The sequence below is a fragment of the Oryctolagus cuniculus genome, chromosome 4 (genome assembly GCF_964237555.1).
Source record: "Oryctolagus cuniculus chromosome 4, mOryCun1.1, whole genome shotgun sequence".
Classification (NCBI taxonomy): domain Eukaryota; kingdom Metazoa; phylum Chordata; class Mammalia; order Lagomorpha; family Leporidae; genus Oryctolagus; species Oryctolagus cuniculus.
Window position 1 is genome coordinate 82411790 of NC_091435.1, and position 14786 is coordinate 82426575.

Genomic DNA, 14786 nt, shown 5'->3' on the forward strand with positions numbered 1-14786 from the left:
TATTTTATTTATTTATTTTTTATTTTTGACAGGCAGAGTGGACAGTGAGAGAGAGAGACAGAGAGAAAGGTCTTCCTTTGCCGTTGGTTCACCCTCCAATGGCCGCTGCGGCCGGTGCGCTGTGGCCAAGGAGCCAGGACTTTCATCTGGGTCTCCCACGTGGGTGATATGAGCCCAAGCACTTGGACCATCTTCCACTGTTTTTTCCCAGGCAATTAGTAGGGAGCTATTTCTGAAGTGGAGCAGCCAGGACAAGAACCAGAGCCCATATGGGATGCCAGCATCACAGGCAGAGGCTTTACCCCCTATGCCACACCACTGACCCCAAAGTTCTCATCTTTCTAACAGTTGATTCTCTCCTCCTCTCCACACCTCCTTCTCCCCTGGCCCCAATGTTTTTCCCTTCAGCTGCTGCGGATCCAGCTCTATCACATGAAGAACATGTTTAAGACATGCCGGTTGGCCAAAGAGTAAGTCTTGGTGGAGGCCAGAGTCCTCTAGCTGAGTCAATGTGTCTGAAAGGGACGTATCCCAGCAGTTGGCTTTTGTGTTAAAAAGGAGAGGGAGGATTTTGGTAAGTGAGAAGCCACAGCAGTAACTGTATTTGTGTCCTTCTCTCTGGAATGGGAATCGGGTGGTTCTTTCCAAGGCAGGCATGCATCTGCAAGCTGGCATGCATCACTCTGCAAGAGGTTATAAATAAGTCACTTCTTTATCCAGACACTAAGTAGTGTGGGAAGACTGGGGTGGCCTGGAACACCTGGGCTAGTGGATGTTGCCCGACTTGTTGTTACTTTATATCTTATGCTTCTGCATAGTGATCCCTCTGTTATGATGTGCCACATGACATGTGTGTTCCCTCTCCCTGCCCCCTTCCCCTCTTTTCCTGTAGGCTTCTGGATTCTTTTGACACAGTCCCAGGCCACCTGACAGAGGATCTGCACCTGTACTCACTGAATGACCTGACTGCAACCAAGAAAGGGGAGCTGGGGCCTCGGCTTGTGGAGCTCACCAGGGCAGGGGCTGCCCACGTCGGGCGATGCATGGTAAAGAGGTCTTACTCTAGCATGTGGCTAAACCCTTGCTTAGGAATACAGGGAGAGGGCTGGACCCAGGGTTCTTGCCACTTAGCTCCAAGAAGTTGGAATGGCCACTCAGCACTAGGGGAGAAACTGGGAAGGGTTGCCTGTTCCTTTAGTTTATGAACAGCCAAATCCTTCAGCTCTAAAGAGTCTAGAATTAGAAAGGGAATTGGTGCTGACATTGCCCCTGGGTCGCAACTGGGTAGACTGAGCAGGCAGTCAGTAAAGAATTATCATGACATGGCCGGCGCTGCAGCTCACTAGGCTAATCCTCCGCCTTGCGGCGCCGGCACACCGGCTTCTAGTCCCAGTCGGGGCGCCAGATTCTTTCCCGGTTGCCCCTCTTCCAGGCCAGCTCTCTGCTGTGGCCAGGGAGTGCAGTGGAGGATGGCCTAAGTACTTGGGCCCTGCACCCCATGGGAGACCAGGAGAAGCACCTGGCTCCTGCCTTCGGATCAGCGCAGTGTGCCGGCCGCAGCGCGCCAGCTGCGGCAGCCATTGGAGGGTGAACCAATGGCAAAGGAAGACCTTTCTCTCTGTCTCTCTCTCTCACTGTCCACTCTGCCTGTCAAAAAAAAAAAAAAAAATTATCATGACATGGGAGGAGAATCCTGGGTTACCACTGAGAGAGGGATTCCCATCTGGGTCTTAGCTTTATTATTTTCAGTCACTGTGAGCAAAAGAAATAATTTGCCCTGCCTGAGGTAAACCTCAATTTTCTTGTCTCTACATTGAAATTAATAAGTATACAGTGTCTTCCTGTCAGTATTTTCAAGATTGATGGAGTAACTTATGTGACAGCATTTTATAAAATTTATTTGTTGTTTGGGATATACTCAATATGCCAGAAATTCAGAAATTCCCCATTTTTAGAACTTTCCTTCTTAAAATATACCATTAATGGGAAAAACTAGAGCTTACAATGGGGCAGATTTAGGGAATCCTGAGTGGCTACAACTGGACTCGAGGCGAGGTGTTATTATTTTTTTAAAAGATCTGTTTATTTGAAAGTCAGAGTTACACAGAGAGAGGAGAGGCAGAGAGAGAGAGAGAGAGAGGTGTTACAATTTTTTTTTTAAGAGTTATTTTATGTATTTGAAAGGCAGAGTTACAGAGAGAGATGGAGCAGGATCTTCCATCTGCTGGTTCACTCCCTAAATGGCCACAATGGTTGGAGCTGGACAAATCTGAAGCCAGGAACCAGGAGCTTCTTTTAGGTCTTCTACATGTGTGCAGGGGCCCAAGGACTTGAGTCATCTTCCGCTGCTTTCTCAAGCCATTAGCAGGGAGCTGGATTGGAAGTGGAGCAGCCAGGACACAGTTGAATGTTGGCACCCATATGGGATGCTGGTGCTACAGGTGGCAGCTTTACCTGCTATGCCACAGTGCCAGCTCCACTGGGTGTTATTTTGGGGAGATATCCTTGTTTTCATGTTTTATCTTAATCAGTAGTTGTTCCTACATCAAACTAAAATCAGTCCCCAGACTGGCAGAGGGACTTGTGGAGGGCTTATGTGGTCCAGCCCCGCCTCTCCACCTGTCTTCCCTGAGAGCCGCTGCAGTGGTTGGGGCTTTTGAGTTTGTGCCTTTCTTGTCTCCACCTCAAAGTTCTGCCTGACCCTGCCCAGTCCTGGCCTGGTTTGGCTTTCATGCTACGTCCAGCTCAGGCCTCTTTCCTGTGGGCTCTAGAACCCCTTCACCTACTCAATTTGTATTTCTGTTTTGTGCCACCCCTCCCTTGGGTCCACCCATTGTTGTGCCATCCCTCATTTTGCTGCATGTCTCTTTCTTCCCCAGCTCTGCCAAGCCAAGGGCTTCATCTGTGAGTTCTGCCAGAATGAAGATGATGTCATCTTTCCTTTTGAGCTCCATAAGTGCCGGACCTGCGAAGGTGAGGGCTTAGTGCCAGGAGTAGGGCAAGCAAATCTGAACACAAAGCTGTTGATTTCCTCTGCACCAACTCCATTAGCAAGAGTTTGGTTTGGTTCATCAACTCCCTGTGTTTCACAACCAGGGCACTGAGCCTTTGTGGTGAGAGGGGGCTATGGCAGCGGCTTAGCTCCAGTTGGAGATAATACAAATTGTTTTCTTCTCTCTCGCATCTTCCTGACCTGTACAGAGTGTAAAGCGTGTTACCATAAAGCGTGCTTCAAATCTGGAAGCTGTCCCCGGTGTGAGCGGCTGCAGGCCCGCAGGGAGCTGCTGGCCAAGCAGAGCCTGCAGTCCTACCTGTCAGACTACGAGGAGGAACCCACCGAAGCCTTGGCCCTAGAAGCTACCGTCCTGGAGACCACCTGAAGAAATCACACGAAGCCCTCTCTCCAGGGCTGGGGTCACACACCATGCAGAGCTGAGCCACCCTTTGAAGGACCTTCCTGACTTGGGACATTTTTTTTTTAATTATCATTTTTTTTTCATGACTTCTCTGACGTCCAGGTGTCGTCAACCTTTGTTAGGTTGATGTGGTCCAGTCTGTTGTGACAGACAGTTTGCGGGCATCAGGCATTTCCAACTGAACTGACACATAGGTGCTCAAGCAGATTGGAGTGCCTCTGTCAGGGGAGGAGACAGTGGGACCCAGTTCTGACTTCCATGGCCTTCCCCCAAGGACCAGATCTGGTTTCAGCTGCATCTCAAGAGTCATTTCCAGTTGAATGTTGTGTTAGTTTCGAGCTTCTGAGCCAAGCCCTCCTCAGCCAACTCTCTTCTCCTTTGCTGCTGAAACAGGGGGTTGGAGTTTTCTCCTCCCAGGCCTGGAATAGGGTCAGACTGTCCTGAGGAGAAGCAGCAGAGACTGGGACTACATTGTAGGCTTACTTAGGTATTTTGGGGCCACGAAAACAGAATCATTACCATCCTAAAATCCTCAGAGACCTCAAGGAAGCAGCCGTGACTTCATTCGAGACAGATGTCACGAGCTAACTTTCATTATCCACCGCAGCAGGCTTCAAGCAGAGTAGATCAGGCCCACTTGTAGCCTGGCGCCACGGGCTTACGTGAGGCTACAGCTGTGCTTTAAGGAGCCTTTCATTCGTCCAGAGGAGTTGTTGGCCACCTCTTAGGTATCAAGGTTCTTAGTTAACCCAGCTCTCGGTGTAGAAGCAGTCTTCCAAGCTCAGGCAAGTCTCTGACACCATCTTACAATGAAGACAGAAATCCTACTCCCCATCTTATCAGTGGGTCCCTTCATACCCTGTCCTCTGTTAGCTGGTCATTGTGGTTCAGAGTCAAAGTGAAACCCAGCTCTGTTCTCTCCCCTTCTTGCAGCAGAGCTGGGACCTCCCTGGTGGCTGATCTGTTGCCTTAGTTTCTTTTGTCAAAGTGGGGTTGGGGGCTTCCTGCTATTAGTAGTGCTATGTAGAACTTGACAGTTTGTGGCTGTGGAGTGTGAATGTTCCTGCATTCTTGAGATAATAAGAGCCTTTATGCCAGTTATGCACTTAACTCTTTAAATAGCCTAGTGATTCATGTGTGCAATCATCCTTTTCTTATTAACGAATTTTAACAGTTTCCCTCCCCTGTTAATGTGTGTTTTGATGAGGAAAGGTCTTGGATGGGACCAGGAATCTGTTTGTTGTGTTATTAAGTTGCTATAGCTTCTAACCTCTGTGTAAAACACTGGTCAGGGTTGCTTCTTCAAGGGCTGGCAGCTGTGTGAAGTAAAGCCCCAGTATTTTTGTTCTGGGACTGACTTCTTCCTGTGTACTGTCTTCCTGTTAGTTGGTTGCTAGTAGAAAAAAATTTTGGCTTGAGTGCTGCCCCTAGAAACTGAACAGAAAGTTGTGTGTGGCTGGTGGAAGCTGATGAGTGTCTGAGCTGGCGCTAACAAGGAGTCTCATGAGGAAGCAGCAGGCCAGTAAGGTAAAGACCAGAGCTGAGTCTCCAGAGAGCAAGAGGGAACAAAGAGGAACTGGTTCATGGTGTTGATTCCTCTGCCTTGAAGCTGGGCTCTGAAGGCAACGTTGGATTGGAAGACTCTGGCTCTTCTCCGTTCGGTTCATGGTCAAGTTCTAAAAGCCAAGACCCAGCCCAGTTTTGAAGGGCTGACTAGAAGCCGCCTTGTCCTTCAAATAGCTTTGGGAATGACCCCACAAAACTCAAGTGTCACTGAGGGTTAGGCCCCACGTGCAGACTCAGGGGTTTGTGAAAATGCCGAGCTCTACTTCCAGTTTTGGGTATAAATCCAGCTCCTTACTCCAAGTCACTACACTGAGGGAGAGCATACTCTCACTGCCCAGTTTCCTATCAGCATAGGGTCAAAGGCTGGAGAATGCTGCCACAGTTTCTAAAGTGAACTCAACCATCCTACATGCTCCTGGGTTTTCACTTACTTTTCTCCACCTCCTCCATCCTATCCCTATAGATGGCGTATCTGTTCTAGCGACCCTGATCATAAGCTGTCTTCACTGTCAAAGCACCCATTTATTTATTTCCTTGTGTAAAGGGGGGAGGGGAAGGGAGCAGAGCATGGGATGTTTGGAAAGCACTTTGCAACTGACCAGTGTCTAAAAATCTGCTGCTATCAGGGCAGAAGCTTCTGAATGCACTGAAGAGAATTCCTTCTATATGAAATGGGAGGGAAGAAGTGTTCTTTTTTGTAAATAAAGGAAGAAAAAAATTCATTTGTTCATGAGGTAGAGGCAAGATCAAGACATGGCAGAAGAGTGGAAGGCAAATCTCTTCCACTTAAATGAGGCTGTTCGTGACTTTCTCTGCCAAGGCTTTAGAGCAAGAGTAACTAGAGATGTGTGTGTGTGTGTACAATTCATGTTCTGGATTTCCACTTGCTGCAGTTCTTGCACAGCCCGACAGTTCATTGTCGTCGTGAATAAACTGAGGAAACAAAGTTCTGCCCTCTTTGTCCGCCTTCCTTGACTATTAGGAATGATATTGAGTGTGCACTGTGAAGCAGTAGACACGGTTTCTGTGCAAAAGCAAACTCCAAATCAGGAAAAGTGGGTTGATTGTTTTGCCACTGGCTTGCTGTGTGATCGTTAGCAAATCACTTCACCTCTCTAGATTTCATCTCCTTCGTGTATATGATGACAAGATTAGTCTTTGTGACACGTGGTCCTTTTTTTTTTTTTGACAGGCAGAGTGGACAGTGAGAGAGAGAGACAGAGAGAAAGGTCTTCCTTTGCCGTTGGTTCACCCTTCAATGGCCGCCGGGGCCGGCGCGCTGCGGCTGGCGCACCACGCTGATCTGATGGCAGGAGCCAGGAGCCAGGTGCTTTTCCTGGTCTCCCATGGGGTGCAGGGCCCAAGCACTTGGGCCATCCTCCACTGCACTCCCTGGCCATAGCAGAGAGCTGGCCTGGAAGAGGGGCAACCGGGACAGAATCCGGCGCCCCAGCCGGGACTAGAACCCAGTGTGCCGGCGCCGCAAGGCAGAGGATTAGCCTAGTGAGCCGCGGCGCCGGCATGATACGTGGTCCTTTCTAGTGCACATTGTGTGCCCCCTCCTTGTCCCCGTGGTGTAACTATCCCTTAAAGTGAGATAACCTTCCACTCCACAACATCTGAATTGTCTGAGATGCTTCACTTCCCACTTCTGTAAGCATCTGCCTCTGGCTTTTTCTCGTGCTCCCGAACCACTGGAGCCTCATCTGCACGGCAACTTTCTAAACATATCCCCTTCAATGTCCTTTTGTCACCACCCAACAGTCTGCCAAAAGCCACTGTAAATATAATGTTTCCCAACCCCAATACTAGTCACCCTGGTTGGAAAATTGGTCTTCCACTTCCTCTCTGAGTCAGGTGGCATGTCTGGCTAATCAACCAGTAAGTCAATCTCATTCTTTTTCCACCACTGGCACGCAAATTCAGTTTCTTGTCTTACATTTCAATTCTCTCTGGTTACGCCAGTTTCTTCCTGTTCACTTATTTGTTACATATTTGGGTACTTACTAAATGCCAGTTTCAGTACTAAGCTCTAAGGCTACAGCAGGGAGCAAAATGGAGACAGCCATTACCCTTAAGGGACTCAGAGCCTTGTGGGGGAGAGAGATATCTCACAAAGGTACTAAAGGAATTTATAATTATAAGCTGTAATAAGAGCCACGAAGGGAAGGAGTAGATGCCATTAAAAAGAAGAATAATAACAAGAGGACCTAGTTTAGATGGGAGACAAGTAAGGTCCCTGAGAAAGTGATACCACTACCAGGTCCCAAAGAGCAAGGCTGGAGTGAGAAGAAGGCCCCAAAGAAGGACTAACAAATGTAATGGTCCCAAGACAGGAGGAGTTTGGGTAAGAAATGAAAGAAAGACTTAACTAAGATTTTTAGATTTGATTTTGTGAACATGGTGGTCCCCTAAATTCATGCTGAAACCCTAATCCCAAGGCAGTGATACCAGGCAAAGAGGCAAAGCCTTGTAATACAGATTGGTTCAGAGGGTGGAACTCTCTCGAACAGGATTAGTGTACTCTAAAAAGAGAGGCCAGAGAGCTTGGTAGCTGTCTTTGCTCTGTGGGTGGACACAGCTAGAAGACCACTGTCTAAGCCAGGAGGAGAGCCCTCACCGTGAGCCTGGTCCTGCTGGCAGCCTGACATAACTTTGGTCTCCAGAACTGAGAGGTGAGTGTTTAAGCTGCCTGGTTTGTGGTAATTCATTACATCAGTTCAAGCTAAGACAACTGGAAAACCATTGAGTTTTGTCCAGAGGAGTGGTTAAAATATCAGTAACCTTTGTGGAGGATAAAGGGATATTCTGGGGAGATGGCTCCAGTTGCTCAGGAGGGCAGTTATTTTGGGTTGGACTAGGATATCATCACTGTTACTTCATAACCCAAAGACTTCTAAGAATAAGATAAAGTCTTAAGATAAAGTTTGGTTTCCTCCCCAGCACATGAAGGACCCTCAGTGTATGGTCACACGTTAGCTTCCTAGCCTCATCTCCTGCCAATGGTATTTTCCCAAACTGCTAAGACTCCTTGACCTTTATCCATGTAAGAGCTAACAGCTACATCTGAGCTTTCCCTGACCGCATGCTACTCTACACTGCTCTGTGAGTTCTTCACACCCTAAATCTAATAGAACAGCGGATGAATGGCCTGGTGGCCATTTGAAGGTAAGGGAGGAACTGTCTCTTCTGTGGAGGCAGGTAGAGAGGTGAAATGGCATGATGGCCCTGACTTACCACCATCATTCCTCCTCCTCGATTGCCCTAGACATGGCCGCCCTCCCTCTGCAAAAACCCAGGAAGACCAGCACAAGCCTTTCCAAATTCAGCCGGAAGAACCCACGCTGAGGCCTTAGGCAGCAAGGAGCCCTGACAACCCACACGTGCTCTTTTTCACGTAATCACCGCAGTCCTGTGGTTAGGTGGATCTGCTTGGTTTTCTGCTTAGCCACATAGATGTTGCCAGTTGTCGCTCCCCCTCTTCGTGGAGGAACGACACAGGACCCTGCGCTGTTCTTTCGTCTGCTCGGCCCTCCCCGGGTTTGCTGCTGGTTCTTCCCGGGTTGGCTACTGTCCCTTCCACCTCCGTGGAAGGGCGGTTCCCCCTGGCCACATTCCCCACTTCCGCAGGGGAGCGGCACACCGCTGGCCGGCTCTCTCAGGGGCTGCACAGGTGTTCCTTCAGATAGATGTTCCTCTTAGATGTTCCTGGTGCATGCCGTCTCTCTCCTCCTTTATAGTCCTCCTCCGCCAATCTTAACTCGGCTGCCCACACGCCGAGTGCGCTGCTCTCCTCCAATCAGGAGCAGCTCCTGCAGCTTGTCAAGTTGGTGAGAGGCAGCTGGGTAGAAGCTGTTGCCTCCTCTCCCAGCGCCATATTGTGGGAGAGCAGATGCATAGAATAAGTCTTAATTCCAGTAACTTAGTCTAGTCCGAGTTGCTCCCCACAGCCAGTAACTTCCCTCTACCAGCTTACTGTCAGCTTGAGAACCAAAAGCTGCTGAATACAACCTTTACCCCAGTTTGAGATGAACATGAAGCAGACCAGCCACAGGATCCCTAAGTCTGACGGCATGATCTGTCCTTTAATGAGCTCCCACCCCAGCCCCAGCCAGTTATCCATGGGGGACTGTAGCTGATGAGCTGGGGTGCCCACCCCCTAAGAGTCCATGGGCGTTCACCTGCTGGTCACTTCTCTATACGAACGGACATGCCTCTTTCTGGAGAAGGGAAGAACCGCTTGGGATGCATTTTGATCTTGATCATGTTTTTCTCTCCAAGCTTCTCAGAGCAAGGATGATCAGAACTACGTTGTGGGGCAAGGGGGAGGACCTGCCCCTGCCTCCCGTCCCTTTTAGCCCTTATTTCTTGTTTGCCGCCAAATCTCTGCAGTGGTTACTTCCCTAATGCTGCAGTGATGTCCTTGTCCTCTTCTCCCGTCTCCTCCTCCCTCGGCTGCTTTGTCCACACTTGCTTCTGTGGTACTGAATCCGGCGGCGGTATCAGAGAAGTTACGTTCCAAATGTCCTTCACCCACTTTATGATCAAACTGCCAACTTTTCCCCTGCCAAGGACTAAAACAAGAGATATGATGATGTTTATATGCCCCAAAAACAACCTTACGATTTAAAAACTTGGTACACTTCAAGCTGAGAGGAGAATGATAAAACCGTGTGAAAGACTGCTGAGGCTGATAAAATGTTCCAGTGTTTTTCAACCAGAGATGGCTTACAGCACAAAGCCTTTGTTCTGAAGCCTTTTGTTTATAATGTTACAAAAAAAGGTGTGCTTCACAGGAAACAAAGCTTGCTTTCCAAAAAATTCTTAAGCTTCTCTTGCAACATTTAATTTAGATTTTAGATCTTCTTAGCCAAGAGTGAAAAGACTTTTCAACAGGAAAAAAGCACTGCTGGGTTGCAGTGCCAGCCCTGGACCCCGCCCCCCCATCCATCCCAGATAAATATCTAAGGATACTTCTGAGTTCTAGACATCATGGCAGAGCTGCAGACACAAAGAGTCACAGAACATTGTTACAACAGATATTTACTGTAGAACAATTTATGAATAAAAGGTTAATATGGAATATATACCAAAATAGGTGCCACCATTAAAATGATGATTACAAAGACCAGAAGACCAGGGTAGTTATGTGGGAGAAAAAAATTGTTTTAAGATTTACTTATTTATTTGAAAGGCAGAGTTGCAAAGAGGGGAGAAGCAGAGGGGGAGATCTTCCATCTGCTGGTTCACTCCCCAAATGGCCACAATGGCCAGGGCTGGGCCAGGCCAAAGCCAGGATCCAGGAGCTTCTTTTGGATCTACCATGTGGATGGCAGGGGGCCCAAGAACTGGGCATTAGCAGGGAGCTGGATTAGAAGTGGAGCAGCCAGGACTTGAACCAGCACACCGTGGGGTGCCAGCGTTTCAGGGAGCGGCTCAACTCGCTGCACCATAGCAACAGTCCCAGGGGAGAAAATCTTGTAACACCATGTTATGTGAAAAAAGGGGGGTAGCATATGGCAAATATTTATGAGCCCATGCTGATAGAAATTAATGACTAAATAAATAAATGGAGAAGAGAGAAATCTTCCTCACAGAATTCCAAACAATTGGGGGCCAGCGCTAATGCACCTGGGGAAGCAGTGGGAGATGGCCCAAGTCCTCTATCTTTCTCTGCTTCTGCCTCTCCCTCCTAAAATAAATAAATCTTAAGTTAAAAAAAAAAAAGAATTCCAGATAATTTTATATGTCAATTCTCCCCTGTTCAGGAAGGTGGAACTCTCATATGGAGGGTGGACTGAAATGAGTGATTCCCTGTGGCACAGTGGTTTAGGCATGGCTTGGTACACCCACAACCTGTATTTGGAGAACCTGGGTTCAAGTCCCAACTTCCTGATAATGTGCACCCTGGGAGGCATCAGGTGATGGCTGAATTATCTGAGTCCCTGCCACCCATGTAGGAGATCCACACTGCGTTCTTGGCTTCTGGCCTGGGCCCAGCCCAACACCAGGTATTCCAATCACCTGGGGAGTGAACCCAGGGGATGGAAGATCAATTCTCAATCTCTCTCTGCCTCTTAAATATATAGAAAATAATAATAAAGCTTAAGAAAATAGAAGTATGGAAAGAGAAAATAGCAACTTTGCAGTGGAGAAACCTGGCCAGTTCTACCTTAACCAAGTGATGCAGGTTCACGTCACCAATGCTTCATTAAATGTTGTGCACCCATGGACAGGATGTGATGAGATGGGAGTACCACCTTGCCCTTCTCATAAACCCATAACCCCAGCCTAGTAAGAGGAAAAATAAGGAAAACCCAATGTGAGGAGCTTTCAACAAAATAATTGACCTGCACGTCTCAAAAGTGTCAAGGTCATGAGAAGCAAGGGAAGACCGAGAACCTGTCACAGAGCAGAGGGAACTACAGCAACGTGGTGATTAACGCAATGCAGAACCTGGATCGGAGACTAGAACAGGAAAAGGAAGTTAATGGGGCCGGCACTGCAGCATAGTGGGTTGGGCTGCCGTCTGCAGTGCCGCCATCCCATATGGGCACCAGTTCCACTCCTGCTGCTCCACTTCCAATCCAGCTCCCCGCTGATGGCCTCGGAAGGCAGTGGAAGATGCTCACCCCTGCTCACCTGTGGGAGACCCAGAAGAGGCTCCTGGCTCCCGGCTTCGACTGGCCCGGCCCAGCCGTCGCAGCCATTTGGGGAGTGAACCAGCTGATGGAAGGATCTCCCTCTCTGCATCTCTGCCACTCCCTCTCTGGAACTCCACCTTTCAAGTAAATAAATTAAAAAAAAAAAAAAAAAGAAAGAAAGAAAGAAAATAAGTGGTGAAGTCTGAATAAAGTCCAGAGTCTAGTTAAAAATAATGTATCAAAGTTGATTTCTTTTTTTTTTTTTTAAGATCTATTTATTTATTTGAAAGGCAGAGTTACAGAGAGGCATAGGTAGAAAGAGAAGTCTTTCATCTGCTGATTCACTCCCCAAATGACTGCAATGGCCGGAGCTGGGTCAATCTGAAGCCAGTAGCCAGGAGCTTCTTCCAGGTCTCCAGGTGGGTACAGGGTTCCAAGGACTTGGGCCATCTTCCACTGCTTTCCCAGGCCATAGCAGAGAGCTGGATCAGAAGAAGAGCAGCTGGAACTCAGACTGGCACGCATATAGGATGCCAGTACTGCAGGTGGCGGCTTTACCCACTATGCCACAATGCTGGCCCCCAATGTTGGTTTCTTAGTTTTAAAGATGTACTACAGTCACATAGCATGATAACATTAAAGAATACAAATTGCTTGAGGAATGTATGAAGCCTTTTGTACTATCTTACTTTATTGCAGATCTAAAATTATTCCAAAATAGGAAGTTTGCAGGGCTGGGGTTGTGACATAATAGGTAAAGCTGCCACCTGTGATGCCAGCATCCCATATGGACACAAGTTTGTGTCCCATTTGCTCCACTTCTGATCCAGCTCCCTGCTAATGGCCTGGGAAAGGCAGCAGAAGTTGGCCTAAGTGCTTGGGGCCCTGCACCCCTATGGGAAACCGGATGAAGCTCCTGGCTCAGCCCTGGCCCTTGCAGCTACTTGGGGAATGAACCAGCAGATGGAATATCTCTCTGTGTTTCTCTCTCTAACTCTGCCTTTCAAATAAATAAATAATTTTAAAAAGAATACAGATTAAGTATTAGATAATGAGGGGCCTGCATTGTGGTGAAGCGGGTAAAGCTGCTGCCTGCAGTGTTGGCATCCTATATGGATGTTGGTTCGTGTCCTGGCTGCTCCACTTCTGATCCAGCTCTCTGCTAATTGCCTGGGAGAGCAAGAGAAGATGGCCCAATTGTTTGGGCCCCTGCACCCACGTGGGAGACCTTGATGAATCTCCTGGCTCCACTTTCAGCCTGGCCCAGGCCTGGTTGTTGAGGCCATTTGGGGAGTGAACCAGCAGTTGGAAGACCTCTCTGTATATGGAACTCTGACTTTCAAATAAACAAATAAAATCTTTTTAAAAAGAAGTTTACATATAGAAAAGTATATGTAACCATCATTACAACTATGCAAAAATATACCTAGATAGAAATTGATACATAAAAGAAAGGAAACACATGAAAATAAGTCTTGTTCTGCAGAATGATGGGATTGTGGACTGATTTTTCCCCTTATCTACATGCTGAAATAGCTTTAGTCTTTTTTTTTTATTATTTAAAGAATTAATTTTGAAAGTTTATTTTGTTTTAAGAAACTCTTGAAATGTTCAAAAGCAGGGGCCAGCGCTGTGGTGCAGCGGGTTAATGCCCTGGCCTGAAGCGCCAGCATCCCATATGGGCGCCAGTTTGAGACCCAGCTGCTCCACTTCCGATCCAGCTCTCTGCTATGGCCTGGGAAAGCAGTGGAAGATGGCCCAAGTGCTTGGGCCCCTGCACCCTCGTGGGAGACCCGAAGAAGGCTCCAGGCTTCTGGCTTCAGATTGGCGCAGCTCTGGCCATTGCAGCCAATTGGGGAGTGAACCAGCGGATGGAAGACCTCTCTCTCTCTCTCTATCTCTTTCTCTCTGCCTCTCCTCTTTCTGTGTAACTCTGACTTTCAAATAAATAAATAAATCTTTAAAAAAATGTTCAAAAGTAAATAGGAAATATAAGTAAATAGATATCGAAGGGACATCAAAAGTACTGTTGCTTTAAATACCTCCAACCATTCTGCAGCAATAGAGACGCCCATCCCCGTGGACCCAGAAAGCATCAGGTGCCACTCCCTGGGCTCACAGCAGTTCCTCCGCCGAGGGCACTTGGGGAGGGGACACCTTGGAGCTTCTAGGAACTGTCTGCACTTCGGGACCTGGAAACCTTGATTTTCATCCTTGGTGGTTTACAGGGGTCCCGTGACTACCTTAGTCGGGGAGTGAGGGAATGAGGTGCAAACTCAACAGGTTTTCAGGGAGGCCAGAGCAGCTGTGAGGGTGAGGGGAAAGCCAGGCCTAGTGGGACTCAGGAGGAACCTCTTGTCTGCCCGGTTTTAGAGTGGAAGACCTGAGCAGTGGCTGTCTGAACATCTTTCCAGAAGCTTCCTGGGCTCCAGCCATTCCCCAGGCCACACACACAGCACTGTCTGCGTCTGGCACTGAGCCCGGGTCCTGAGCACCAGGCAGCAGAAGCCACGGGGTCTTAGCAGGGATTTGCCCCAGCCACAGCCCTCCTCCGGCCAGGGAGGAGTTTACCCAACACGAACAGGAATGTTTGTCCAGCTGTGCACTTTCTGCCACGTGTCCAGGCAGCCCGAGAATCCCAGGGAGAAGACAGAAAGCGGAGGCCTTCTCTCTGCTCTTCAGTTAACATCTTTCCCCACGAAAGCTATCCTAGAAACAGGTTTTGTTTTTGTAAAACTTCTTTTAAAAAAATAAAAAGGATGGATTTCATTTATTTGAGTCAGAGTTATGGAGAGAGAAGAGAGAGAATCTACCATCCACTAGTTCACTCCCCAAATGGCTGCAATGGCTGGGGCTGGGCCAGGCCAAAGCTAGGAGGCAGGAGCTTCTTCCTGGACTCCCACATGGGTGCAGGGGCCCAAGCACTTGGGCCACCTTCTACTGCTTTCCCAGGCCATAGCAGAGAGCTGGATTGGAAGTGGAGCAGCCGGGACTTGAACCGGTGCCCATATGGGATGCCGGCACAGCAGGCAGCGGCTTTACCCGCTATACCACAGTACCTGCCTGGAGTTAGATGTTTTGAAGAGAAACCAGAGTATCTCTGTCATTTCCTTACCATAAATGAAGTAACTATGGCACAGAGAGTGTAAGTACCTTGCCC

At 48.3% G+C, this 14786-nt stretch overlaps 1 protein-coding gene across 7 annotated transcripts in view; it reads left to right on the forward strand.

The window, feature by feature from the left end:
- Nucleotides 1–5928, forward strand: part of RUBCN (rubicon autophagy regulator) — an 86765-nt gene extending 80837 nt beyond the window's left edge. For all 7 annotated transcript variants that reach the window (XM_008266734.3, XM_070072240.1, XM_070072241.1 and 4 more), the window contains 4 exons: nt 409–470; nt 893–1046; nt 2880–2973; nt 3202–5928. In XM_008266734.3, coding sequence (XP_008264956.1) covers nt 409–470; nt 893–1046; nt 2880–2973; nt 3202–3380 — 489 coding nt within the window. In that variant the 3' untranslated portion in view covers nt 3381–5928. The remainder of the gene's footprint in view (nt 1–408; nt 471–892; nt 1047–2879; nt 2974–3201) is intronic.
- The last annotated feature ends 8858 nt before the right edge of the window (nt 5929–14786 follow it).